The sequence below is a fragment of the Macaca thibetana genome, chromosome 11 (assembly GCF_024542745.1).
Source record: "Macaca thibetana thibetana isolate TM-01 chromosome 11, ASM2454274v1, whole genome shotgun sequence".
NCBI lineage: Eukaryota > Metazoa > Chordata > Mammalia > Primates > Cercopithecidae > Macaca > Macaca thibetana.
Genome location: NC_065588.1, coordinates 112187246 through 112214193, shown reverse-complemented (window position 1 = coordinate 112214193; position 26948 = coordinate 112187246). Strand labels below are relative to the sequence as shown.

The window sequence follows — 26948 nt, the reverse complement described above, 5'->3', positions numbered from 1 at the left end:
AGAATCAGCCATCTAGCACTGCCTTCCCTGTTAGATGAAGGAACCGAGGCCCCAAGGGAGGAAGTGACCTGACCACGGCAGAGCTATGTCCCCAGCACCTGGACTGTGTAGCCCAGAGCACAGCATGGTACATTTAATGTACATTTACATACATAGTGTACATGGTATGGTTGCTCAGTGTTAATTTCTGATTTGGAGCTAGGAGTCAGATCTTAGTCGATTCAGTGGTTATTATTGGTCTGTTTAAATCTTGAAGTTGGAAAGAGCAATAGGATAGGAAACTGGTACATTAAATCACTGATTTAAAAACCTGTGGCTCCAAACTTACAAAATTTGCTGCATAGGCCACCCCCTAGTGGCCAAATTTTACAACTACAACTTGCTTTTCATTAGGTCTCCTTTTTAAGAATCAGTGCCTTAATGAGCTACTGTAGTGATAATTTTTTACTACAGGTGTATTAAAGGAATTTTTTTTTTTAACAAAGGAGTTCAGAATTGCTGTTTTAAGTGTTTCTTAAAAGAAACTATGAAGTTTGATTTTAATACCTGTCTGGAAAAAATATGGAACTGTTTCCCCAAAAGAGCAGCTGTGAGTTTCACCAAAAGAGCAGCTGTAAGTGTAGTGGATTTGTCAAACTAGCTGAGTAATCCTCTTATATATAAACCACAAGTCTGGCTCCAAACAATTTTTATTTTTTGTAATATTTTATGCATACTTGAAAGCAGGGATAGAACTTTAGTAGTGGTAACTATCTAATTGCCTCCACTTTGTTTAATTTCTCTACTTAGACTTTTCAGGGAGTCAGTTGTTGGAAGAAAAAGGTAAGTTATGTAGACTGTTCACTGAATTAATGTGAAGCCAGACCATAAAACATCAAGAAGTTGGTGATAAAGACCAAAAAAAGTCCAGGCTCAGTGGCTCACACCTGTAATCCCAGCACTTGGGGAGTCCGAGGCAGGCGGGTCACTTGAGCCCAGGAGTTCGAGACCAGCCTAGGCAACATGGTAAAACCCTGTCTCTACTAAAAATACAAAAATTAGCCAGGCATGGTGACACATGCCTATAGTCCCAGCTACTTGAGAGACTGAGGCACAAGAATTGCTTGAACGCTGGAGGCAGAGGTTACAGTGAGCCAAGATCGCACCACTGCATTCCAGCCTGGGCGATACAGTGATACTTTGTCTCAAGAAACAAAGCGAAACAAGACCCAGAAAAAGGTAATTCTCTGCTGATGGCCTTCTTCTTAGAGACTTCCATTATTAATATTCTTTTGTGAACTGATGTGATCATTTAATTAGCACTATTTTTTGTGCCAAACAGTGTGCCTGCCTATAAACTAGGACTTTTTAGAAGCCCTTCCTATTAAACACAATTTTTTTATTTTCTTATTTTTAGCAGTTGCAGACTTGCAAAGGATGTTTCCCACTCCACCATCTTTGGAACAGCATCCTGCATTTTCTCCTGTGATGAATTATAAAGATGGGATCAGCTCAGAGACAGTGACAGCATTAGGCATGATGGAGAGCCCTATGGTCAGTATGGTTTCAACACAACTCACAGAATTCAAAATGGAAGTGGAGGATGGATTAGGAAGTCCCAAGCCTGAGGAAATTAAGGTAATATTCAGTATATTAACATTTCCAGGGCAGAGCGGTTTCCAAGTGGATTCATGTACATCTGCTTTAAAATGGCGTATCATCTATGTGCCATATATACATAAGTTCCTAAGAACCCTTTTAATTAGAACATGAGGCACACCAGTGAGCATATTAAATAGTGTGTTTTGATTGATTTAACATTTCTGTGTTAGCATTTTCTAGTGATCAAAGGAGAGAAATACTGAAAAACGATCATTTTGGTTGCTGTTTTTATGATAGCACTATGCCACTGTAGTGTGTTCTACAGAGTTTACCAGTATTAACACTGACCCCACTTTGTTGTCATAGGACTTTTCATATGTGCACAAAGTTCCATCCTTTCAACCTTTTATGGGATCCTCCATGTTTGCTCCACTGAAGATGTTGCCGAGCCATTGTTTGCTACCTCTGAAGATACCTGATGCCTGTCTGTTTCGGCCTTCATGGGCAATTCCTCCTAAAATTGAACAACTGCCCATGCCCCCTGCAGCCACTTTCATTAGAGATGGCTACAAGTATGTATAGGCATTGTGTCATTTACTTGCCATATTTGATGGAATTTTTATCTTAACTAAGTGTTTGTTAAAAATGATAACAAGGTCCGGGCGTGGTGGCTCATGCCTGTAATCTCAGCACTTTGGGAGGCCGAGGCGGGCAGATCACTTGAGGTCAGGAGTTTGAGACCAGCCTGGCCAACATGATGAAACCCTGTCTCTACTAAAAATACAAAAAATTAGCTGGGCTTGGTCGCGGGAATCTGTAATCCTACCTACTCGGGAGGCTGAGGCAGGAGAATCGCTTGAACCCAGGTGGTGGAGGTTGCAGTGAGCCAAGATCACGCCACTTCTCTCCAGCCTGGGTGACAGAGTGAGACTCTGTCTCAGAAAGAAAAAAAAATGATGACAAGTAGCTTATCATTTGAAACTTCCTTTATTGGTCATTCATATTTTTGTGCAAATTATTTTGTGCTGGAAAATGTGCATTATTTTCTAAATGAAATTTTGTATACAGGTAGTCCCTGACTTACAATGGATTTACTCAGGAGTTTTTGACTTTATGATGATGTAAAAGTAATACACATTCAGGAGACGCTGTACTTCAAGAACCCATACAACCATTCTGTTTTTCACTTTCAGTACCGTATTTGATAAATTACACGAGATACTCCGCACTTGATTGTAAAACAGGCTTTGAGTTAGATGATTTCCCCAATGGTGGGCCAATGTAAGTGTTCTGAATATGTTGAAGACAGGCTAGCACCAGGTGTGGTGGCTCACACCGCAATCCCAACACCTTGGGAGGCCGAGGCAGATGGGTTGCTTGAGCTCAGGAGTTTGAGACCAGCCTGGGCAAATGGCGAAACCCTGTCTCTACAAAAAATACAAAAATTTAGCTGGGCATGATGGCGTGTATCTATAGTCCCAGCTACTTGGGAGGCTGAGGCAGGAGAATCACTTGAACCCACGAGGCGGAGGTTGCAGTGAGCTGAGATTGCACTACTGCACTCCAGCCTGGTCGACCGAGTGAGACCCTATCACAGAAACAAAGATAGGCTAAACTATGATGGAATCAGTTTTCCCTGTGACAAATAATTTCTTAATAAATAAAGTGATTCGAATGATATGAAAGACCACAAATTCAGATTTCTGCTGTGGTCAGGTAAGCAGCATATAGATGAAGTGGACAGGGTAAATGCAAAAGCGTTGGTACTACTGATGCTCAGCACCATTGTGGGTGACAGGAGGAGAAGCAAGTGAAGTCTAGTGTGAAACCCCATTTAAAGGGATGTTTGCTATTCAAGTGCAGAGGGTTGTTGTCAGGCAGGACTGGGGTCATTGTGGTCAGATCTTGCTGTTTTTGAGGGTCACTTGAAATCTGGATTTTTGTATGTTTTCCTTTCTTTAAAATGTTGTCAGCTAATAGAAAGTTAAGCTTAAGGAACTAATAATACAAATTTGTGGTCCCACCTCAGCCTGTGGGCTGCAAGTTTGTGACCTTCTGTAAAATCATCCTGATGAAGTTAATTTTAATGTTACAACAAGGCTTCCTGCTTGTGTATATAAAGTCAGTGTCAGAAAGAAAAACTGTGACAGAAAAGTACAGAGGAATCCTAGACTTAGGAAGCTATAGTTACTGTATTATAATACTGAAATTCCTGCATTGTAAAAATTATATGCATGACCTTAAATGACCATTTTACATGGGTCTTCCCTTTAAAATGAAGTAATCCTGCTCTGCCTCCCACACAGGACTTTCACAGTGCTTCAGCAACTAGTGATTGTAGAAGTACCATGGAAATAACAATGCACCAGCAATATAAAGAGCGTGCTGAAAGGCACCCTGAGCACCTGGCTGGTGTGCTGCTGCTGTGCTCCAATCGTACTCTAGCTTACTCAGCTAGATCCTGGCACAACACAGCTGGAACACCTTGGTACACGCATAAGGGGTTAGCTTAGCACATACAGTTGCTAATAAATGACATAGCAGTTTTAAGAACCCATTCAACAGTTTAATCTCTTTCGTGCATACAGGTTTCCCCAAAAAGGTCACATGCAAGCTTTTGCTGTATAATGGCTTAAATAATTTAGGTCATTATTTAGATCTATTACATCTTTCATTTGCCATCCCAAAGATTCTTTGTGTTCTTAACTGGCTCTATTAGTACAACCTTATGTGATGAAGGTTTTGTTTTTGTTTTTGTTTTTTGGGGTTTTTTTTTTTTTTGGAGACAAGGTCTCACTATGTCACCCGGGCTGGAGTACAGTGGCACAGTTGCAGCTCAATGCAGCCTTGACCTCCTGGGCTCAAGCAGTCCTCCCACATCAGCCTCCTGAGCAGCTGGAACTCTAGGCACGTGCCACCACACCCAGCTAATTTTTATGAAATTTTGTTGTAGAGTTTGTGTCTCTCTATGTTGCCTACACTGGTCCTGAACTCCTGGGTTCAAGTGCTCCTCCTGCCTTGGCCTCCTAAAGTATTGGGATTATAGGCATGAGCTACTGCACCTGGCGTGAAGGTGATTCCTGTCTGCACTGTCCACTATGGCAGTCACCAGCTTCCTGCTGCAGGTGTTGACCACTTGAAATGTGGCTAGTGAGACCAAGACTGAATTGTTTTATGTTAATTAATTTAAATTTAGGACATGGGGACTGGTGGCTACCTTATTGGAACAGTATGTTTCTAGAGTATGTGTAATCCTGCTGTGGTCTCTGCTCGCCATCACCGTGGACTCCTTTGTCACACGCAATACCCCTGCAATCACTTGCTTATGAGCCACCTTTTGTTTCTCCTTTTCACTTTCAACTCTCCAGCTTCTAGTGTAGGGTTGCTACTCAGTTCATTTTTATTAAATGGGAAAAATCAGATTACAAGATAAACCATTCTTACTACCCAGGGAGCAATTTAATTCTTCAGGTTTTCAGTTAGTACTCATAGTTCCTTTTCTGATCTGAACTGCATAATAATTTTAGGGTTTTGTTGAACAGGAAAATTTGAAAGGAGTCCAATTAAAGATCATTATTACACACTTACTATTTTGGTCTCTAAGAGAGCAGTGATTGCCAATCAAGTTTTTTTTTTTTTTTTATCTGTACTCAGAGATACTACTGTGCCTCAGATTAATATTTCTTTATAGTGCCTGATTTGGACTTTTAGGCTGGTAGTTTAGACATAACTAATTAAAAATCACAAAATTATTTGAAGAGACATTTCTTTATGACATTCTTCTTTCACATTTTAAGTAACTGAATATGTAGTTTATTGGAGGAGCATTGGTTTAAGTACAGTATTAATATATATAGAAGAATATTAAGAATTTTTTAAAATCTCTATTCTTTTGATACCTTCTAAGTAGAAAAAATGGACTCATATGCTAATATACATACACATCTAAGAAAGTACAGTCGTCCCTTGGTATCCTTGGGGGATTGATTCCAGGACCCCCTCGGATACCAAAATCTGAAGATGCTCAAGTCCCCTATATAAAATGGCAGAGTATTTGCATATAATTTACACAAATCCTTCTGTATACCTTAAGTCATCTCTGGATTACTCGTAATGCCTGATACAATGTAAATGCTATATAAATGTTGTACTTTACTGTTTTGATTTGTATTTTTTAATTGTTGTATTTTTATTTTGATTTCCCATCTGTATATGGCTGAATCCACAGATGTGGAACCTGTGGGTATAGAGGGCCAACTGTATATCAAGACAATGTTTTATGATAATGAAACAGCAGAACCTTGCAGTCAGTGTTTTCTGTTTAGCTGTTCCAAAAAGAAGTCACTGCTTATGAGAAAGTAGATACCATAGCCCAATCAGTCTTGGGCAGCTAAAATAATTACACTGTATGCAATGAATAACAGATTGAAAAGTGAAAAATGAAGTGCTTACCACCCCACAGAAAACTGTTGGAAGCTGGAAACTCTGATACACTTCTGTGCAACCACCTAATTAATACTGAGGCCTCTTAGCCGCATATGTAATATTCCTATCAGTTGTAGTATAGTACTGGTAAATGGGCTACCTAAAATGTAATACCCTCCTGGTCACTCATTACTATAAAAATGTAAGCCTAGATAGGCCTGCATTTTGAAAATTAGAGAAATGTTAAATTTTCATGTGTATTTGATTATAACTACTTTGATAGTATATATAGATTATAGCCTCAGAGAACGAGTACACTGGCAGACTTTCAGATTCAAAAAAAATGACAAAAATGTAATTGCAAATTAGATGGAAATTTCATCCTGTGGTCCTCTAGCTAATTTAGTGTCTGAACTTATAGGTGAAGTTCCATTTAGTAGTTACAACTTTTCAAATGACATTGACCAAACCCAGTGCCATGTTTTCTTACAAAAATAGTAAAAGTTCCTTCAAGAGATTAGGATGAGGATGCTTCTATGTGGAATAAGTAGAAGGAAAGTGCTTTGTTGAATTATTCTTCATACCTTACTACTTCTTTACACACTGCACTGACCTTTGTATCTTTTTTCTTTTAAGAGAAAATTAAATATACCAGTGTATACCAGTGATAGCAGAAACAAACGAGAAACATGCAGTACATGGGTGGGGTGATCGTGTATCTACTTCAACATCTGTGACATGCTGCCATTCCTTACTTGGTGCCTTCTCTTTTTGTAGTAACGTGCCTAGTGTTGGGAGCCTAGCAGATCCAGACTATCTGAACACACCACAGATGAACACACCTGTGACATTGAACAGCGCTGCCCCAGCCAGCAATAGTGGGGCAGGAGTCCTACCATCTCCAGCAACCCCTCGCTTCTCTGTCCCCACACCACGAACCCCCAGGACCCCAAGAACTCCCAGAGGTGGGGGCACTGCCAGTGGTCAAGGGTCTGTTAAGTATGATAGCACCGATCAAGGGTCACCAGCCTCCACCCCCTCTACTACGCGGCCCCTCAACTCTGTGGAGCCCGCCACCATGCAACCAATTCCCGAAGCCCACAGCCTCTATGTTACCCTGATTCTCTCTGATTCCGTGATGAATATCTTTAAAGACAGAAACTTTGACAGCTGTTGCATCTGTGCCTGCAACATGAACATCAAAGGGGCAGATGTCGGGCTTTACATCCCCGATTCTTCCAATGAGGACCAGTACCGCTGTACCTGTGGGTTTAGTGCGATTATGAACCGCAAACTTGGCTACAATTCGGGACTCTTCCTTGAAGATGAGTTGGATATTTTTGGGAAGAATTCTGATATTGGTCAGGCTGCAGAGAGGCGCTTAATGATGTGTCAGTCCACCTTCCTTCCTCAGGTGGAAGGAACCAGAAAACCCCAGGAGCCACCCATAAGCCTTCTCCTCCTCCTCCAGAATCAACACACACAACCTTTTGCTTCACTGAGTTTCCTGGACTACATTTCCTCTAACAATCGCCAAACTCTTCCCTGTGTAAGCTGGAGTTATGACCGGGTGCAAGCAGATAATAACGATTACTGGACGGAATGCTTTAATGCGTTGGAGCAGGGGCGGCAGTATGTGGATAACCCCACTGGTGGAAAAGTGGACGAAGCTCTGGTGAGAAGTGCCACTGTGCACTCTTGGCCTCACAGCAATGGTAGGTGTCCCAGAACACAAATTTACTTTGAGGAGTATCTTGGTATGATCATAACTTAAAAGCTTTCTTTACTGTATTTGACAAAAAGATTTAATTTCATGTCTTTAGGGGGAAAAAAAGAACCTAAAGTGAGAGCTATGTTTATTTCATCCTAAACTTAAGGACTGGGAGAATGTTTTATATTGAAACACCTTTGGAGAAGAGTAATTGTTTTCTGAAATTTTCCTCTTGTAACTCATAAGTAAGCAGTCCTTGTTGGAAACCTGTGACCGATGAGTGTCAGAGTCGTCAGGAGCTTAGAGACGGATAATTTGCATGCTCTAGCATGCTTAAATCCACCATTCTTCCAGATCAAGTTTCCAAGGAACCTCTTCCAGGAAGCCTTCTACCCATTTGCAGAGTCTCTTCTCCCTTCTCTGTTCCCCCCTCTGTTGCATCTCTTATAACAAAATCACATTTTACTTTGCATTGTGGTTACTGGGACATATAACTGGTTGTATTATTAAAAGTTCCAGTTGACAAACGTTTTCGAAGTTGGATTGTAAGAGTGCCAAGCAACTTGCTATTTCCTTTTCTTATTCATTCACTGCCTAAACTGCAATGCATCATGGGGAATAAAATGGCTACCGAAAGAAACAAGGCACTTGCCCTCATGGACTTTCTGATCTATTCTGGAAGTGGACATTAATTAAATCATTACACAAGTACGCATATTATTACAACCCATTTTATAAGTGATAAAAGCATGGGATAGAGGGGGCACTCTAGGCCGAAGGTCAGAGAAGACTTTGTTGAAGAAGTAGTAACATTTGTTTGGAGATCTCAATGATGAGTACACATTAACTGAGGAAGGAGAATCTCAATGATGAGTACACATTAACTGAGGAAGGAGAATGGGGAGCAAGGCATGTGTCCTAGACGGAAGGTGCTGCAAGTGGGAAAGGCCTTGGTTGGGGCCTTTAGAAGCTGAAGCGAGGTTAGAAGCCAGCAGGGGCTAGATTACAGTGACTCTTTAGAGGCACGCTAGGGGTTGGGTCTTCCTGCTCAAAGCAATAAAAAGTCATTGAAAGATTTTAAGAAGAAACATTGACGTCAGATTTGTGTAGTTAGAAAAGAAAAATAACCGTGTGCACTGGCTGTAATTCTGTGTATGGATTAGAAAATGGCAGGAATGGATTTGGGGAGACTAGGGGGTTATTGAGGAAGACCTAGTAAGAAACAATAGCTTGCCTTAGTGTCCTTTTGAAGATGGAGAAGAAGCGGAATCATTCAAGAGAGGTTTAGGAAGTATTATTGCAGGACTCAATAATGGGTTTAGTTTTGGGGATAAGGGAAAGATAGATGTTAAGGAGGAGCCCCAGATTTGTTACTAGTATACCTGGATAGTCGGTGGTGTTCAAAAATAAGTACACTGGAGGAAGACTATATCTGGAGAGAAAGTTTATAAATTGAGTTATGGAAGTTTGGAAGTTTTAAAGATCCCTTTTGATACATCCAGGTAGAGGTATCAAATAGACTCTTGGGCCTTTTGCTCAGGGGAGAGGGAGTAGTTGGCATATAGATGATAACTTCAATTAAGGGGGCACAGATGAGCTCATTGAGGAGGAGGAGAAAAGTATAGAATGCGAAGAGGGCCTAGTAGAGCTTAGCTAAATTCTGACAGGTATAGGTGAGGCAGAGAAGCATGAGCCTATCAAGGAAGTGGAGAAGGAAAAACCATAGAGGGGCTCTTGGGCTCTTGGAAACCAGGGGTAGCCAGTGTTTCAAGAAAGAGGAAGTGATCGACAGGCATTAAAATACAAGTGAAGATTTTAAGGTAAGGATTAAACATGTCTTCTGACCGTGGTGAGAGCTGTTTCTGTAGAGTGGTGGGAGCAGAGGCCAGACTGGAAGGGTTGTGTGAATGAAGTGGGAACCCTGTTTCTGAACAACTCTCAGTCTTGCAGGGAAGAAAGTTATATAAGATTCTTAAATACAGTTAGAAATCTGAAATAATAAAAAGTATGTCCAGAGGTCGTCAGTAGAATATGGGGAGTAATGGGTATTTTCTGACTAGGCCAATCAAGGAAGCATTCATGGAGGTGGAGATGACTAAGGAAGCATTAAAGGGTTGTACTCATTTGTATAACTGCTTAGGTTTAAGCACAGTGCCTTATACTTAAGCAGGCCCTTAATCAGTTTCTAGTAAATGGATTTATGAAGTGAAGAAAATGCAGCCTTTCCCCTAAGAAAAATGTGGATGATCAGCTTGGGTGAGTCCTTTTACTAGATAGGCCTTCAGATGGAAAAGCAGTCTGTGTGCATGAATCAGTGGTGGTGTCTTTCAGGATGAAAAATAGGACATTTTATTGCAGGGGAGGTCTGGATTTCAAATTTTAAGATGCCTAAAAGTACCAGATAATGTAAATGAATGAGATGGGAGACAGATTTGCAAAAGGCAGTGCCTTAAGCTGTCTTTCCAAAACTCACTTTCTCTTTTGCAGGCACAGGAATAGGGTTCATAAGAAACATGCTTGCTTTTATAAAGTTTCCTCAAATCTGTGGTTCTCTTGGTCTGTGATTTCCCACTTTTGGTAGAGCCATTAATACAAGAAGTATTCACTGTTGTTCTTACTATATGTAAAAAGCAGCACCGGCTGAAGATAAAAGGCAATGAACACTGCGTCAGACTCAGGCAGACAGCAAGACAGGGGCCATGAGGTACCTGCCTGAAGGGGACAGCTGCTCCTCAGCTCCAGCAAGTGGTGATTATGCAGGAATATGGGTCTCTCAGTTCAGGGGAAGCTGGCAATCTAGATTTGTGTATGAAATGTCCTGGAGTGATTTGTTCCACAGTTTAACAAAATATTCTATGGACCACCACTTTGCAACCTATGCTTTACTGATTTAGGGACACATTTGAAAATGTCTTAAGAATCCTTAATCATGGCCGGGCGCGGTGGCTCAAGCCTGTAATCCCAGCACTTTGGGAGGCCGAGACGGGCGGATCACGAGGTCAGGAGATTGAGACCATCCTGGCTAACATGGTGAAACCCTGTCTCTACTAAAAAGGGAGGCTGAGGCAGGAGAATGGCATGAACCTGGGAGGCGGAGCTTGCAGTGAGCTGAGATCCGGCCACTGCACTCCAGCCTGGGTGACAGAGCGAGACTCCGTCTCAAAAAAAAAAAAAAAAAAAAAAAAAAAAAAGAATCCTTAATCATCCTGTGTTTCAATTTTAGTTGGCAGATAAATCTTAGATTTCTTTCCATGCCCTTTCCCTAATCAGCCAGAAGAGTAAGAGGAAGGCAAAGTCTTCAGGAATCCAGCTGTGCAGATTCACACCACATCACCTACAGCATAATTAGCTCTTTTGGCAGACCTTGTTAAGAATCTGATGAGCATGATGAACCCTCCATCCTGAGAAAAAAACAATACATATGTCCAAACGTGTTTGCATGGTTTTGCATAGAGTTCAGACAACTTTCAAATTTTAGGTTAAAAATCCCTCCCCAGGGCTACTGCTGGGACTGAAGTCATCTACATTTAGAAGGCAGTGAATCCCATCCATGCCTGCAGAGGGCCTTGGTCTTCAAGGGACTTCAGCTGTGTTTCCCCGTGCCTCTGGCTGCACTGAAGATTGGCTTTCTCTTTATTATGCATTCTGTATTTTGTGAAAATATTTTTACAATTAAGAGCATTTAAAGAGTTTTTAAAAGCTTCTGTTTAAGTTCCATTTTTTCCCACTCATCATATAAACAAAACATTGATATTTGCAAATAAAAGTAATATAATAATTAAGAAACTTGCAGCTGTCTTGTGAAAATCCTTGGAAACAGTTTTACATGGTTTTAAAAAGTCGCACCTATCCATTTTTCCACTTTTAAACAATTCCTCCATTAAACTTTTTTATAGAGAGTAATCCGTTTCTCCTTTTATTATTTTTGATACTAAATTATCAATTATTTTCTCTAATTTAGTAGAAGAATATCTCTCGTCCTGACTCCTATTTCAAATATTTTAGAATCTACTACAGCTAATAACGTTGTTCTGGACTATTAACTGAGGCTTGAGGTGGTGGCGAGGAAGAGGAGGGTGCCAGCCCCCTTATCTTCTCTGTCTCTTCTCAATTCTCTTCCAGTGCTGGACATCAGCATGCTCTCCTCCCAGGATGTGGTTCGTATGCTGTTGTCCCTGCAGCCCTTTCTCCAAGATGCCATCCAAAAGAAGCGCACGGGCAGGACCTGGGAGAACATCCAGCATGTGCAGGGACCACTCACTTGGCAGCAGTTCCATAAGATGGCAGGACGGGGAACCTACGGTAGGGTCTTTGTCCTGTTTAAAATTCCTTCTGACTTCAGTGCTGTTCAGTGAAGAGCAGCTTTCGTTACTGTCAAGTCCTTGCTTCACTAACAAAATAGGGGAGTCTTTTTCTTCATGACCATTAAGTTTTATAATCTCTTTGTTTTCCTAAAGTTAATTTTAGAGTTAAGTTTCCTAACACCCTTGGCGTAATCCAGGTCAGTGAGGAAGATAATCCCTAAAAAGTGCATTAGATTCTCCTCATCTTCCCAATCCTCACTGCATTTTCGTCTGGATGGACTTCTGGGCCAGTTCTGTGTACTTCATCATAGTTAGGATCATAATGCTTATCTTGAAGGGAATGATGTAGCGCTGCTTGGAAGGTTAATTTTAACTTGTTCTAGTCTGCCCTCTGACCTTACTGAACTTTGTAAGCAAATTCCGACTTCATTAAGAGTCCTCATCAGTGACCATTTAATTAGATGATTTGAAAAATACTTTTAAGAATGTCTTGTCAACATGGAGTGACATTTCAGATGCTAGAATTAAGACCAGTGTACCAGGAATTTCAAAATTGTACAGATTGTGGGAAAAACTCTCTAGCACTTTCCTAAACTACAATGTCATTTTAGGTTCAGAAGAATCTCCTGAGCCGTTGCCCATTCCCACTCTGCTGGTAGGCTATGACAAGGATTTCCTCACCATCTCGCCATTCTCCTTGCCATTTTGGGAGAGGCTCTTGTTGGACCCATATGGGGGCCACCGTGATGTTGCCTATATTGTGGTGTGTCCAGAAAATGAGGCCTTGCTCGAAGGAGCCAAAACTTTCTTCAGGGACTTGAGTGCTGTATACGAGGTGAGGAAGTTACTGTGAAAATCACTTTTCATGACTTGGATCCTCTGGTTGTTTCTAGTGATGACTAAATTTCAAGACAAATGTCTTGAAAGTAAATCTCAAAGAAAATTCGCAAACAGGAGGATGAGGAAGAGAATTGAATTGACAAATTTTTCTGGAAGGAAATTGCTTTCCCATCTTGGCTTTATATTTGTTAGATTTAGAAAACATTCCTCTCCCATTCTTACTATACGTCTTAAAATCCCATCAGTTCTGTCTTCTCCATTTATGTGCTAAAAGGTGAAGAATATTGCTCACCAGGGGAAAGTGTGGCAATGTAGAAGATGAGCTTTACAAAAAGAGCACATCTACTCTTTTTATTTATTTATTGGATGGATTGAGGGATAGGGTGAGTGGTGAGAGTTCCTGACAACAGTATAAAAATGTTTCTTTTGAAATTTTCTGAATTGAAACATAAGTTTAATGAATCATGTCCCCGTTGTGTTTTAACACAACATCTTAATACTGAAACTTTGATACTGATTAAAAATATAATGCCTCTAATAATGTAAAAACCAGGCAGATAATTTTACATCTTTAGTATATGAATTCCTATTGCTTTAAACAAATAGAATCATGTCTGTCTTTGAATAATAAGTGCTGCATTTCTTATGCCAAAGTATATATGCACTAAGTTCTTTGTATCTGATACATCTAATGTCTTTGTATTTGGTAAAATGAAATTAATATCTGTAAAGTGTTTAGAACTATGATAGGCACGTAAACATTATGAAAGTGGTTTTAAAGTAAGATTCCAAGCTGAATTCCCAAATATTCCAAAACAGGACATTCATGATCTGTAAATGTATGAGTAGGCAAGGAATAGTAAATTTATGTGTTGCTACAAAGAAATGAGATGCTAACGTGATGTAATGACATCAATTAAGTCACTGAAGGAAGCCCTTGAATACATTCATTTCGGAACAGTGTCTGGTCAGGGGATATATAACACTATTAAATCATAATTAACTGAACATTTGTGTAAGCAGTTTTAAAGCCCAGCCATTCCCTTGAATGGAACCTTCAGCTTAAGTTACAAAATGTAAAAACCACTGCCAGATCTTTTTAAGAGGGTACAGACACTCTAAATTTTTCGTAATGACTTCACTAGGGTTGCTCATTCAGCAGTGATTCATACCTCCTTAAGAAGAGTATATACTAGAGGATTTTGTCAGGGCTTAGTAAGCCTTCACTTCATCTACTCCAATAAGGGATAATAATGTGGGCTCTCCTGCTGGTGAACAGGTAGTTTACTTTTTGCAGGTTTATTATATTCCCTGCCATAAGCTCCCATTTAGCGTCATGGAGATTAATAGCAGAATCTCCTTGTCCTATTCACTTTAAAAAAAAAAAAAAAAAAGTGATCAGCGTACTCACTGCTTCAGTGGCCCCTGCTATTGGTGATCTCCAAATGTCTGTAACAGAACAGATGGCCCATAAAATTTTAATGTTATCTTATGGGAAAACATTATGAGTAGGGATTACTTAGGAGATTTTAGTGGACATATGTCTCAGTCAGCCTACTGTGGCAGGAATCTGCTAATTCTTTGTCCGTTAGCAGTCAGGTAGTGTTCAGCAGCCTCCTCTTGTACAGGAGGAATTGGCTTGAGTGAAGAAACTTTGTTTTTTTTTTTAGAGAGCCTAGTCCAAGTTTTAGAGAGACAGATAGCAATTTAAGGGTACATTACAATTACCTGAAAGGACCAACTTATAATGTTGCTTTGATTGCATGCAGTAACCCTAAAAGAAAAAGGAAAATGCTTCCATCTGTATGTTAAAGAATCTGCCTTGCTAACCATTGGTACTGAATGAAGGAATGGCCCCTGTTATAACTAATGATCTCATCTATGATATCAGATGTGTAGGCTTGGGCAGCACAAGCCCATCTGCAAAGTGCTACGTGACGGGATCATGCGCGTGGGAAAAACCGTGGCACAGAAGCTGACAGATGAGCTTGTGAGTGAGTGGTTTAACCAGCCTTGGAGCGGCGAGGAGAATGACAATCATTCCAGACTCAAACTTTATGCGCAAGTTTGCCGCCATCACCTAGGTAAATGGGAATCTATTTGGCAAAGTAGAACTGGAGAAGTAAAATAGCAAATCCCTCCCATCCTTTCTTTTATAGATGCAACATTGTATTTCTTTTGCCTCAAGTAATGCTGTATTTGTTAAGGTCCATTTTGGTGTTCTGAGCAGTTTAATGCTAATTTCTATATGTACATATATTTTTTAAAAACTATTCAAAGTTGCCTAATCATGTCTAATTTACTCCACATTTTGAAAACTTAGCAGCATGACTTGGTGTTAGCTGCTTAGTTTTAACCCATATTCTGAAGAGAATCTTAGAAGCTTACTAGGAGTATAATGTCCCGTGATGACTGTGGAATATATAGCTTCTCATTTTTTAGGGCAGGCATATGGAATCAGTCTGAAAGGAGACTATCACAAGTGATTGATTTTCTCTTTTCAAACAGGCCTCTTCTGTAGAATTTATAAGTTGCTCCGTGTTCATTTCCATGTTTGTAGAATACATAAGCATGAGTGTGGAGATAGTATTTTGTGTATTGTAATCAGAGTATTGCAGCTTGAAAGCATAATTTTTTTACAAGTGACCATTCTAGATTTCTGGTTTAGTCGACACTGCAGAATATCACTAAAGTCACCTCTTTGCATGTATTCTTTCAGCACCTTATTTAGCCACTCTGCAGCTTGATAGCAGCCTGTTGATACCACCTAAATACCAGACCCCACCAGCAGCGGCACAGGGACAGGCTACGCCTGGGAATGCTGGGCCCTTAGCTCCAAATGGATCAGCAGCTCCCCCAGCTGGCAGTGCATTTAACCCCACCTCGAATAGTAGTACTACAAATCCTGCAGCAAGTAGTTCCGCATCTGGTTCCTCTGTGCCACCGGTCTCATCGTCTGCCTCTGCTCCTGGTATTAGCCAGATAAGCACTACCTCTTCTTCAGGATTCAGTGGTAGTGTTGGAGGGCAGAACCCCAGCACTGGGGGCATTTCTACGGATAGAACTCAAGGGAGCATAGGCTGTGGCGGAGACACTGACCCTGGGCAGAGCTCTTCTCAGCCCTCACAGGATGGACAAGAGAGGTATGTTACTCACTAATTGAGACGAGTGGCCTCAGCTCAGACCCTTTCTCTCTTCTTCTGCACCTTTTCTCCCTTGACCTCATGATTCTCTGAATCCTATGAAGTGCTCTATTTCTCTTCTTCTCAAAAGAAAGGGGTAATGGTCAATCTAAAGCTGCAGTGTTAAAATTTTGAGACTTCTTATAAATTATTATGACTTATAAACCTTATTATTAAACTTACTATCAACTTAATTAATAACAACTTTGTACAACATAACCACAGAAAAGAAAGGGGAGTTTGAAAAAGGTATCTCCCATTTTAGAGGAGTACATTGCCATTTTCCATCTGCTTTCAATGCTCTCTGGCTTGGTTTGCCTGTATTTTGGTAAGGTGATACATGTTACTCTTACATTTAATCTGTAAATATTCTTTAGGGAGCCTGTGTGCTCTAGAATTGAGCACTTTTGTTTTTCATACTCATGTAATTTATGTTTATTTTGTGTGTCTCACAAGTGACTCTCTTGCCAGTGTTACAGAAAGGGAGAGAATAGGAATTCCCACGGAGCCTGACTCTGCAGACAGCCATGCCCACCCTCCAGCCGTTGTCATTTACATGGTAGACCCATTCACTTATGCTGCGGAGGAGGACTCCACTTCTGGGAACTTTTGGCTGTTGAGCTTGATGCGCTGCTACACAGAAATGCTGGATAATTTACCTGAGCATATGAGAAGTTCTTTCATTCTCCAGGTTACTGTTTGCAAGTTTATTATTTACTTTTGATGTTGATATTTTTGTTGTTGTGAAAATAAATACAGGCTTATGGTTTTTCTTAAAAAATAGAAGTACAGGTTAATTATCCCCTAACCAAAATACTAGGGACCAGAGTGTTTTGGATTTCTGATTTTGGAATGTTTGCATATATGTAATGGGAGACCTTGGCAGTGGACCCAAGTCTAAACATAAAATTTGTGTTTTATATACACCTTATACACTTAACCTGAAGGTAATTTTATACAATTTTTTAAATAATTTTGTGCTTTATACAAAGTTTTGATTAAATTTGACTGCAGCACATCACATGAGGTCTGATACGGAATTTTCCACTTGTGGCGTTTTATTGACATTCCAAAAATTGTGGGTTTTGGCGCATTTTGGATTTCAGATTTTTTGATTAGGGATATTCAACCTGTACCTGAAAGTATAAAAGAAAAAATAATCATAATTCCGACTTTTACATTCAACCACCATTACCATTTTGGTGTTTTTCTAGCTTGTTTTTCTATTTTTGTTTACACAGTTGAGATCATACTTTTAATATAACTTACTTTCTATCTAATGTTATTCATGAATACATTTTCATGTTATTTAAATTCTTACAAGCATTTTTAATGACTGCATATTTTCCATAGCCATTCCTATATCTCCACTTCTTTACTGTTATAAATAAAGCCATAGTACACATTTATGTACAATCTTATTTTTCACATTTCAGGTCATTTTTTAACATGGATTCTTAGATGTAGATGCTGACACATATTGCCAGATTCCATTCCAAAAGAGATTACACTTACTCTCCTTTCATCAGTGAATGAGTATGCTTCTTTTCACTGCACCTCTGACAGCTTTATAGTGTAATGATTTTTTAAAAATTCTATATAGATGAAAAACAGTGCTTCGGATGTTTGGGTTTCATTTTAATGTCACTTTAACTGAAGCTATCTTGTAAAATTAAAAGATTGAAATTAAAGTTATCAGAGTACATTGCTGATAGTTTTCCATTGTTTTGAAGTCTGTATCCTAAATGATTAGGTAATAATTCCAAAAAATGCCACACACACTGTGTAATTATAAAAAGGAGAAATATAATACAATTTGGGGGCCATGGTAATACCTGTAATAAATTGAGATCTTACCTCTAAAATGGGAACATGGTAGTTTCTAAGTGACAGTATAACTTGACCCATATAATCGTACATCTTTCGAAATTGCTGGTGATAGAGAATTTTATGTCAGTGGAAGGAATTAGGATTTAATTATATTATGTGTGACACTGATATATTTTAGGGCTGAGGTTACCTCTCCCCATTGTGGTAAGGAATTCATGCCGTTTCCTTTTTCAGCTTGCTTGTTAGCGTGTTAGATCTCAGTTTCTAGGTTTTTGGTTTTGTTTTGTTTTTTGTATTTGTGTCTTTAGATTGTGCCTTGCCAGTACATGCTGCAGACAATGAAGGATGAGCAAGTTTTCTACATTCAATACTTGAAGTCCATGGCATTTTCAGTGTACTGCCAGTGCAGGCGACCATTGCCTACACAGATCCACATTAAATCCCTCACGGGATTTGGGCCTGCAGCCAGCATTGAGATGACCCTCAAGAACCCTGAGGTGGGTATTGGCAGGACAGAAACTTAGAAAATTTATACTAAAATGCAAGCTAGGAGAGGTATTTTATCTAACCTAGAGATTGGCTGGTTGCTTAGTTGGCCTTCTACCTTGATATAAGAGTTGCTAGGCTGGATGTGGTGGCTCACGCCTGTAGTCTTAGCACTTTGGGAGGCTGAGGTGGGAGGATTACTTAAGCCTAGGAGTTTGAGACCACCCTGGGCAACATAGCAAGACCCCGTCTCCACAAATTTTTTTTAAAAAAAATTAGCCAGGTGTCAGTGATGATGTGTGCCAGTAGTCCTGGCTGTTTGGGAGGCTGAGACGGAAGGATCACTTGAGCCCAGGCGTTTGAGATGGCAGTGAGCTGTGATCACACAACCACTTCCGCCTGGAGAGTAAGACCCTGTCTCAAGCGGGGAATGAAAAAGAGTTGGCAGATTTCTTTAACTCTTAGATTTAAATAGAGGAGATATTTCTCTGAACTTTTAAGAATTTTTGAGAAAAGAGGCAAGCAAATTCTTACTGTTTTTTTTATGTAGGACTTTAGGCAATAATATGTGTATCACTTTTAGTTCTTAATGTTTGAATTTTCTAAATTTATTTTCTTTATTTTTCTAAGCTACTCTGTGTCTTAGATCAGAAATCCTTTGCATTTTCTGGCTCTGGTCTGTATCCTGAGACAGCAGTTGTAGTTGTGTTTACTCTGCAGGGGGCCCTCATTTTCTGATGCACATACTTACAGGGAGTTGATTTCTCCTTTCCTTGCCTCAGTGCTTCGGTATGTAAATGAATGCATTTTTGCTCCATCTTTTTAAACCTACTTCCTACAGATATGTGTGGATTTCAAAGGGAATTTTACAGCACCAAAGCTAAACATGTTTTAAACAAAAGTTTTACATTTCCTTTGTTTTTCTAATCACCTTATCTTGAAGATAGGTATACAGGGCAATGTTCAGAATTTTCAAAGCCTTCAAAAATCAGTTCCCACAATTTTATTGCATGAAAAATACCCGATTAGTAAAAGCCAGCAAATACCTCTTTACCATAAGAGAGCTTCTTAAAACACCAATTGCTATTTTTAGTTGGTAATGTTGTTCTGAACAACTCTATGAAATGCTTACACTTTTATAAGTAAAATGCTTGGAAGTGAAAAATGATGCAAGTAGTTAATACTGTGTTTGTTGTAACTTGGTTCAGGTCAGCTTAGTCCCAAGGGAGAAAAGCTGCTCAGCCGATGACCTACATTCACTCCAGTGTTATATAAAATTTCTATTTTAGGCAGTTTTAGTTTAGTTTATTCTTTGAGTTTAAAGTTTTCACTTCTATGAGCAGTTCATCTGTTTTCTCTATTAAATTTTTCTAGAATTTCAAAAATAAACATCTCTACTTATTTTTCATTTTGTTTCCAGAAATTATGAGTTATTGCCTTTCTAAAGGTTATTATTCTCAGAGCGCCATCAGGAGCTCATAAGATAAAGTGAGGTTTAGGTTAAAATAAATGGCAAAAAGACTTCGAGTAGTATGCTTTTTCTCCATTTTGCTTGAAAGAGGAAGAGAGAAACGATTTTACTTTATTAGAAACAAAAGAACCAAATGTTATAAATATTTGCTGAAGTTTATACTTTTTTTTTTTTTTTTTTTTTTTGAGACAGAGTCTCACTCTGTTACCCAGGCTGGAGTGCAGTGGTGCAATCTTGGCTCACTGCAAGCTCCGCCTCCTGGGCTCACGCCATTCTCCTGCCTCAGCCTCCCAAGTAGCTGGGACTACAGGCGCCCACCACCACGCCTGGCTAATTTTTTGTATTTTTAGTTTCATCATGTTAGCCAGGATGGTCTCAATCTCCTGACCTTGTGATCCGCCCGTCTCGGCCTCCCAAAGTGCTGGGATTACTGCACCCAGCCTGAAGTTTATACATTTTAATCTGCATTAAGGTAATGGTTAGTTGGTCAATGCTGCCTCTGCCTCTGCCTCAGTCTGCAGCTAGAACACTGTGTTCTCGTTTGGTAAATATGGTTGAGCATCTACTGTGTGCCAGGTGCTCTCTTAGGTGCTGAGGATGCAGGGGTGAACAAAACAGGCCCCTGCCTCCATGCAGTTCTCATTCTCTGGGTGGCACAGTTTTATACAAGTTGTCACATGTGAAAGAATCTACTTTATAGTATTTATATGCAAATTTTCAAATACAATTGCTGTTATCTTTTGTTTTTCATGGAATATCTCACATCTCAGAACACAGTTTGGGAATCATATTTTATTTAGTGTTTCAGAAGCTATCTATTACATCTGAGATATTTCACATTTAGCCTTTTGTTTTGTAAAAAACTCCAGGCAAACTCAGCTGGACTTTTTCTTTTTTTAGTAACAGCTTTATTGAGATACAATTCACATATCATGAAATTCTTTTTAAAAATTTCACAGTTTAGGCTGGGCGCGGTGGCTCTTGCCTGTAATCCCAACACTTTGGGAGGCTGAGGCAGGCAGATCACCTGAGGTCAGGAGTTCAAGACCAGCCTGGTCAACATGGCAAAATCCCGTTTCCACTGAAAATAAAAAAGTTAGCCGGGTGTGGTGGCGGACACCTGTAATCCCAGCTACTTGGGAGGCTGAGGCAGAAGAATTGCTTGAACCCAGGAGGTGGAGGTTGCAGTAAGCACAGATCACGCCACTGCACTCCAGTCTCGGTGACAGAGTAAGACTCTGTTTCCAAAAAAAGGAAAAAAAATTGTATAGTTCAGTGGTTTTTAGTATTTCCACAGAGTTGTACAGTCATCACTACTGTCTAATTTTGGAACGTTTTCATCAGCCCTCAAAGAAACACAGCGTTCATTAGCGCACACTACTCATTCCCCACTCCAGTCCCTGGCAACCACGGGTCTGCTTGCTGTCTCTGCGCAGCTGCCTGTTCTGGACATTTCGTGTAGGTGGAATCATACAATATATGATTTTTTTTTTTCTTTTTTAGACAGGGTCTCATTAATATTGCTTGGGCTGGTCTTGAACTCCTGGCCTCAAGCAGTCCTTCCCCCAATTTTTTTACTTTTATTTTTGAGACAAGGTCTTGCTCTGTCGCCCAGGGTGGTGTGCAGTGGCAAGATCACGGTTACTTGCAGCTTCAACCTCCCTGGGCTCAAGTGATCCTCCTGCCTGAGCCACTGGAGTAGCTGGGACTACAGGCATGTGCCACTGTGCCTTGCTAAAGTTTTGTAATTTTTTGATAGAGATGGGGTTTTGCCATGTTGCCCAGGCTGGTCTTGAGCTCCTTGGCTCAAGCATTCTGCCCGCCTCAGCCTCCCAAAGTACTGGGATAACAAGCGTGAACCACCTCACCTGGCCATATGTGATATTTTATGTCTGGCTTCTTCCATTTAGCGTAATGATTTTGAGATTCATCCGTGTCATAACATGTACCAGTACTTCATTTCTTTTCCTGGCTAAATAATATTTCATTGTATGGCTATACCACATTTTGTTTATTCATTAGTTAATGGACATTTAGGTTGTTTCCACTTTTTGGCACTTGTGAATAATGCTGCTATGAATATTTGTGTACAAGGTTTTTGTGTGGACATAATACTTCTCTTGGTAAATACCTAAGATTGCAATTTCTGGTCACGTGGAGAGTGAATTGATTAGTGTTAGATTAGCTTTGCAACTTTGAGCAAGTCATTGAATATTTCTCAGCCTGAGTTTTGAATCCCTGTGATGAATGAGAGTTGGGTTATATTATTTTCAAAGTCTCTTTTAGCTTTAAAATAGTGTCATTCTGTTACTACCGTGCCTAATGCTGTGTAGTTCAGGGGTCAGCAACTATGGCTTTGGGCTGAATCCGGCCTGCAGCTTGTACTTGAATGACCAGCTAGGTAAGAATGATTATTACTTTTTTGGTGTTTTTGAGACAGGGTCTCACTCTGTCGCCCAGGCTGAAGTGCAGTGGCATGAACATGGGTCACTGCAGCCTCGACCTTCCAAGCTCAGGCAGTCAGCATCTCAAGTACCTGGGACTACAGGCATGCACCATCATGCCTGGCTAATTTTATTTTACTTTTTGTAGAGGGAGAGTCTCACTGTGCTGGCCAGGCTGGCCTCGAACTCCTGGGCTCCAGTGATCCTCCCACTCCAGCCTCCCAAAGTGTTAGGATTACAGGCATGAGCCGACACACTTAGCCAGTGAGTACATTTTTACAAAAAGGAGAATGTGTGACAGCCATAAAAATCTAAACTTTATTCTCTGGTTTTCTTTTTTATAGAAGTTAGCTGACCCCTGTTGTAGTTTATTAAATAGTAAGATGTGTATGATAGCTGTAAAAAAAATGACAATTAAAAAATTTTCACAGTTAATCTAAAATATTTATATTTGGTAGTAGCTGTTGATTTGATTTCTAAAATTACATACACAAACACATATTAAACTATATGTACTGAAAAGTACTCAATCATAGGTATACTGCTTAATGAATTTTCAGTAATTAAAAAAAATACCATTTAACAAGCGCAAGAAGCAAATGCATAATCGGTATCCAGAGCCCCTCTTGTGGCCTCTCCAATCCCTTAAAGATAGTCACTATTCTGACTTCTAATAGTGTAGTTTTGCCTGTCTTTGACCTTGATATAAATTGAATCACCTACTTCATATTCTTTCACATTCGGCTTCTTTTATTCATTGTTGAGATTCATCTGTTTTGTTGCTTATAGTTTTTTCATTCTCATTGCTGTTTGATATTCTGATTCTGTTAACTACATCACAATTTATTATCTCTTTTACTGTTGATGAGTATTCAGATTATTTTCTATTTGGAGCTATTGTGATTAATACTCTTGTGAATATTCTTATACCTGTTTTTTGGTAAACATGTGCATTTTATTGGTTCAAAGGGAGTATATGTTTGTTCAGCTTAAGCAGCAATGTATAAAAATTCTTGTTGCTCCATATTCTCACCAATATTTTCTCTTTTTTTATTTTCGACATTCTGGTGGTTGTGTAGCATTATCTCATTGTGGTTTCAGTTTCCCACTTGCCTAACAACTAATGAAGCTGGGCCAGTGTACTTTCTAAAATAGTAATTTCTTTTAATAAGGAAATACTGGCTTAATTGAGTTTCCCAGCTTACATGATTTAAATAATCATTTCGTTATGTGTCATCAATACTATTTATTTATCTAGTACTGGAGAGAAAGAGAGAAACGATTTATTACCATTACTCCTTGTGGGTTCCCTCAGTGTCGTTCTGGATTTTGTTGTGATCATTAAGTTGTGTGGCTTTGTACTGATAATGATTTTGGTTTTGATTTCAGCGGCCCAGCCCAATCCAGCTTTACTCCCCTCCCTTTATATTGGCCCCAATCAAAGACAAGCAGACAGAGCTGGGAGAGACGTTTGGTGAGGCGAGCCAGAAATACAATGTGCTCTTCGTGGGCTATTGTCTATCTCATGACCAGCGCTGGCTTTTGGCTTCCTGCACTGACCTCCATGGGGAATTATTGGAGACCTGCGTTGTAAATATTGCTTTACCAAGCAGGTGAGAAGGCTTGATGTTTATGGTGCATGTAAATTGATGCTGTACCAGTCTTCAAATATGAATATTTCCTGTTTTCTATGTAAATGAAGTGGGTACACATGGATAGGTTCTTTGGAATTTCTAGTGTTTGTCTTACAAGTGATAACTCTGATTTATCTAGGGACCCCTTCCCTTTCCCCATTTCTTTCTTTGTTAGGTCACGGAGGAGTAAAGTATCTGCACGTAAAATTGGATTACAGAAGTTATGGGAATGGTGCATAGGGATTGTCCAAATGACATCTCTACCCTGGAGAGTTGTAATCGGGCGACTTGGGCGTCTTGGCCATGGGGAGCTTAAAGGTGAGAAGTTTTTGAAGAAGTATTTGCAGAAAACAGAGGAAAAGGGCTGAGCTGATGTCATTAACTGAACTAAGGGAGGAAATGTTTAAATTTGTAGTAAGAATTAAGCAGATTCTATTTTATGGTTCTTTTATATGTGCAGGATAAACCAGTTTTAAACTTTTCTTTGGCAGCAAAATCATTTATCCAAATAAAATCTTAAATATTGAGCCCCAAGATATAAAACAAAAAGAGTTTTATTAATATAAAAATGATAGTAAATTCACATTTCGAACATTTATTTATATATTGAGTCAATGAGAAGAACTAGTCAGTTTTAAGACAAAAATTTTATATCAGTGATTGTAGGTGACAGTTGAAGTCATATAAAAACAGCCTTCAATTTGTTTGGTGGTTGATGATGAGTTTTGTGTTTCTTTAGTTTTTTTGGTGGCACAACAGCAAGGAAATCCTGTTTCATGAGGACAAGTAGTTGTCAGTAGAAGCAGTCTTTATTCACATTGCCACTGTCTGATGTTCTTCAGCCTGGAAGCTTAAAAGAGCAGATTTTTGAAGTTCAGTCCCCAACTACCACTGCTTATATTCTTTTTCATAAATGTAACAGTCGGTTAGGAAGCACTTTAACTGTAACACAACACAACTGACCACCAGCAGCTGCCTTGCTTGGTACTGAGCCCAGCTCATTTACTATCCCAGTGTAGCTACTTGTACAGGTTTATGTGAATAGTATCAATAAGCTTAGATTATTTTTAAAGCCTTATTAATTAATGACACATTTATAAGAAGTTCAATATATGCATTCAGATGGGAGAAGTTTTTTCCTAAGATCTGCACAAAAGAAAGACTTATGTCACAAATCAGCTTAGTGGCTTCCTGGGTGCAAATACATTAGAGCAGAGTCAGCAAAGTTTCTTCGTAAATGGCCAGATAGTAAATATTTTCAGCTTTGCAGGCCAGATGGTTGCTGTTCTGACTATTTAGTTCTGCCGTTGTAACGTCAAAGTGGCTCTAGACAATACCTAAATGAGTGTGGACGGCTGTGTTTTAATAAAACTTTATTTACAAAAACAAACGAGAGGCAGGATTTGGCCTGTGGATCATAGTTTGCTGACCCCTGCATTAGACCATGTACGTTATTTCTTTATAGGAAATTCACATCAGGTATTTGTAGATTCCCTAAACAAAAATCACTGGTACAGATATAACTTGCACTGTAGGAGTGCTTAAGTGTACCTCACTTCCTACAATGCAGGTTAAATCTGGTGTCAAATTTTCAAGGTTTAACAGCAGTTTATATAACTATTACATCATATGTATTAAGTAAATGTTTTCTTTGGCATTTACATTTTTTTTTTTTTTTGTAATAAGTTGTACTGTAGACTAATAGACCCTTTTCATTTTTTAAAGGACTATCATAATGAATCTTGTATCAAGTGCCTGGAGGTCTAATACGTTAGGGGATTCATCATTTTATTTCTGTCAGAATTTTCTGTCTTCCTCCCCAGTCTGCTTTTTCAGTCAATCTTATTTCTTAAAGGCTTTGAGCTATTCTTAACCCTTGGGGAAAGTTAGACTATAATAGGAAAGAAGAGGGAGGATAAAAATATAGAGTAATAGTCTAGTCACTTGGTATTTTGGAAAATTATTAAGGCCATCTCCTTCCCTTGTATGATTTTTATAAGGGCACATTCTTCTTCCTTATCTCTTAGTGGAGAGGAATGTGTGACTGGAGGAACCCATCAAAAGATTGAAAGAAAATGTATGTTCAGGAATAAAAACATGGGAAGAACCTAGTGTACAGGAAATCTGTTTACTAATCTACAGCTCCTTCCTTTGGGGATCCAAGGTCTGTGCCACTTTGCATCTCCATGGGACAGTGTGTGACAGGAGACTGAGGTTTCAGAGTCAGCTTTGTGAATTTCTGTTTCTTATCTCCCAGAGTCTTTATGATGAAAATACACACTGCCTTTTCTTTCTTACTTGGTTTGAAATATGAAGCTCACATCTGTGATTTTCCATAGTTTTAAAACACACATTCTTCATGTTCCTGGCCACTCTTATTTCAGCCACTTCAGTTTTGGGTTCTTTGGGAATATGGGAACAGTTCTCCATTCACTTGCTCTTTAAAGGGAGAAATGGCAGCTTATTTGGGGGAAAAAAAGAGTGTGGAGGTAGAGCAGCCTGCACTGGTGTGGCATTTTATGAGCAAGATGGGATCCGAGAGCAGGGGCGATGCATAGGAATGGCACATACTTCATGTGTGTAAGGGAGGTAGGAAGAGGGGACCAAGTGCTTTCCACTTCTCAGAGTAACATAATCCTCCACAGTGCTCCAGTTAGGTATAATGCTTTTGTCTGGAGGCAGTAAACATTAGAAAGAAAATGTATGCCAACTTTTCAGTCTCCGCTATTAGTGCAGCATCGTTTGGAGCACTTTACTCACACTCGTTGTGAGCTCTTTGGGTGTTCTAAGAACTATTTCTCTTCATTTCTGCTGCTGCTTGCCTTTCATGGAAATAACTAACCTACAGCAATAACCAAAACTCAGGTTTACCTCCACCCACCAGTGCTCTCCTCCAGAGCAGAGTACTCAAAGAATTGAACCTTGAGAAGGAGGAGAAAGGACAGGGCAGCTAACACTGCTGCCATCATGGAAAAGCACTCTAAGTGCCTAAATCTGGTCTAGGTAGATTAGACTGGATTAGTGCTGGACTCTCAAAGGT

General features: G+C 39.6%; 1 protein-coding gene across 4 annotated transcripts in view; it reads left to right on the top strand.

Moving 5' to 3' along the window:
* The window catches only part of MED13L (mediator complex subunit 13L), a 320312-nt gene that overhangs the window by 279820 nt on the left and 13544 nt on the right, over positions 1 to 26948 (top strand). For 3 of the 4 annotated variants that reach the window (XM_050748556.1, XM_050748559.1, XM_050748558.1), the window contains 11 exons: positions 1397 to 1617; positions 1948 to 2153; positions 6784 to 7721; positions 11840 to 12019; positions 12633 to 12856; positions 14753 to 14945; positions 15581 to 16004; positions 16515 to 16734; positions 18182 to 18370; positions 23664 to 23887; positions 24084 to 24226. In XM_050748556.1, the coding sequence (XP_050604513.1) occupies positions 1397 to 1617; positions 1948 to 2153; positions 6784 to 7721; positions 11840 to 12019; positions 12633 to 12856; positions 14753 to 14945; positions 15581 to 16004; positions 16515 to 16734; positions 18182 to 18370; positions 23664 to 23887; positions 24084 to 24226 (3162 nt within the window). The remainder of the gene's footprint in view (positions 1 to 1396; positions 1618 to 1947; positions 2154 to 6783; positions 7722 to 11839; positions 12020 to 12632; positions 12857 to 14752; positions 14946 to 15580; positions 16005 to 16514; positions 16735 to 18181; positions 18371 to 23663; positions 23888 to 24083; positions 24227 to 26948) is intronic. The other variant, XM_050748557.1, reaches the window with a different exon arrangement.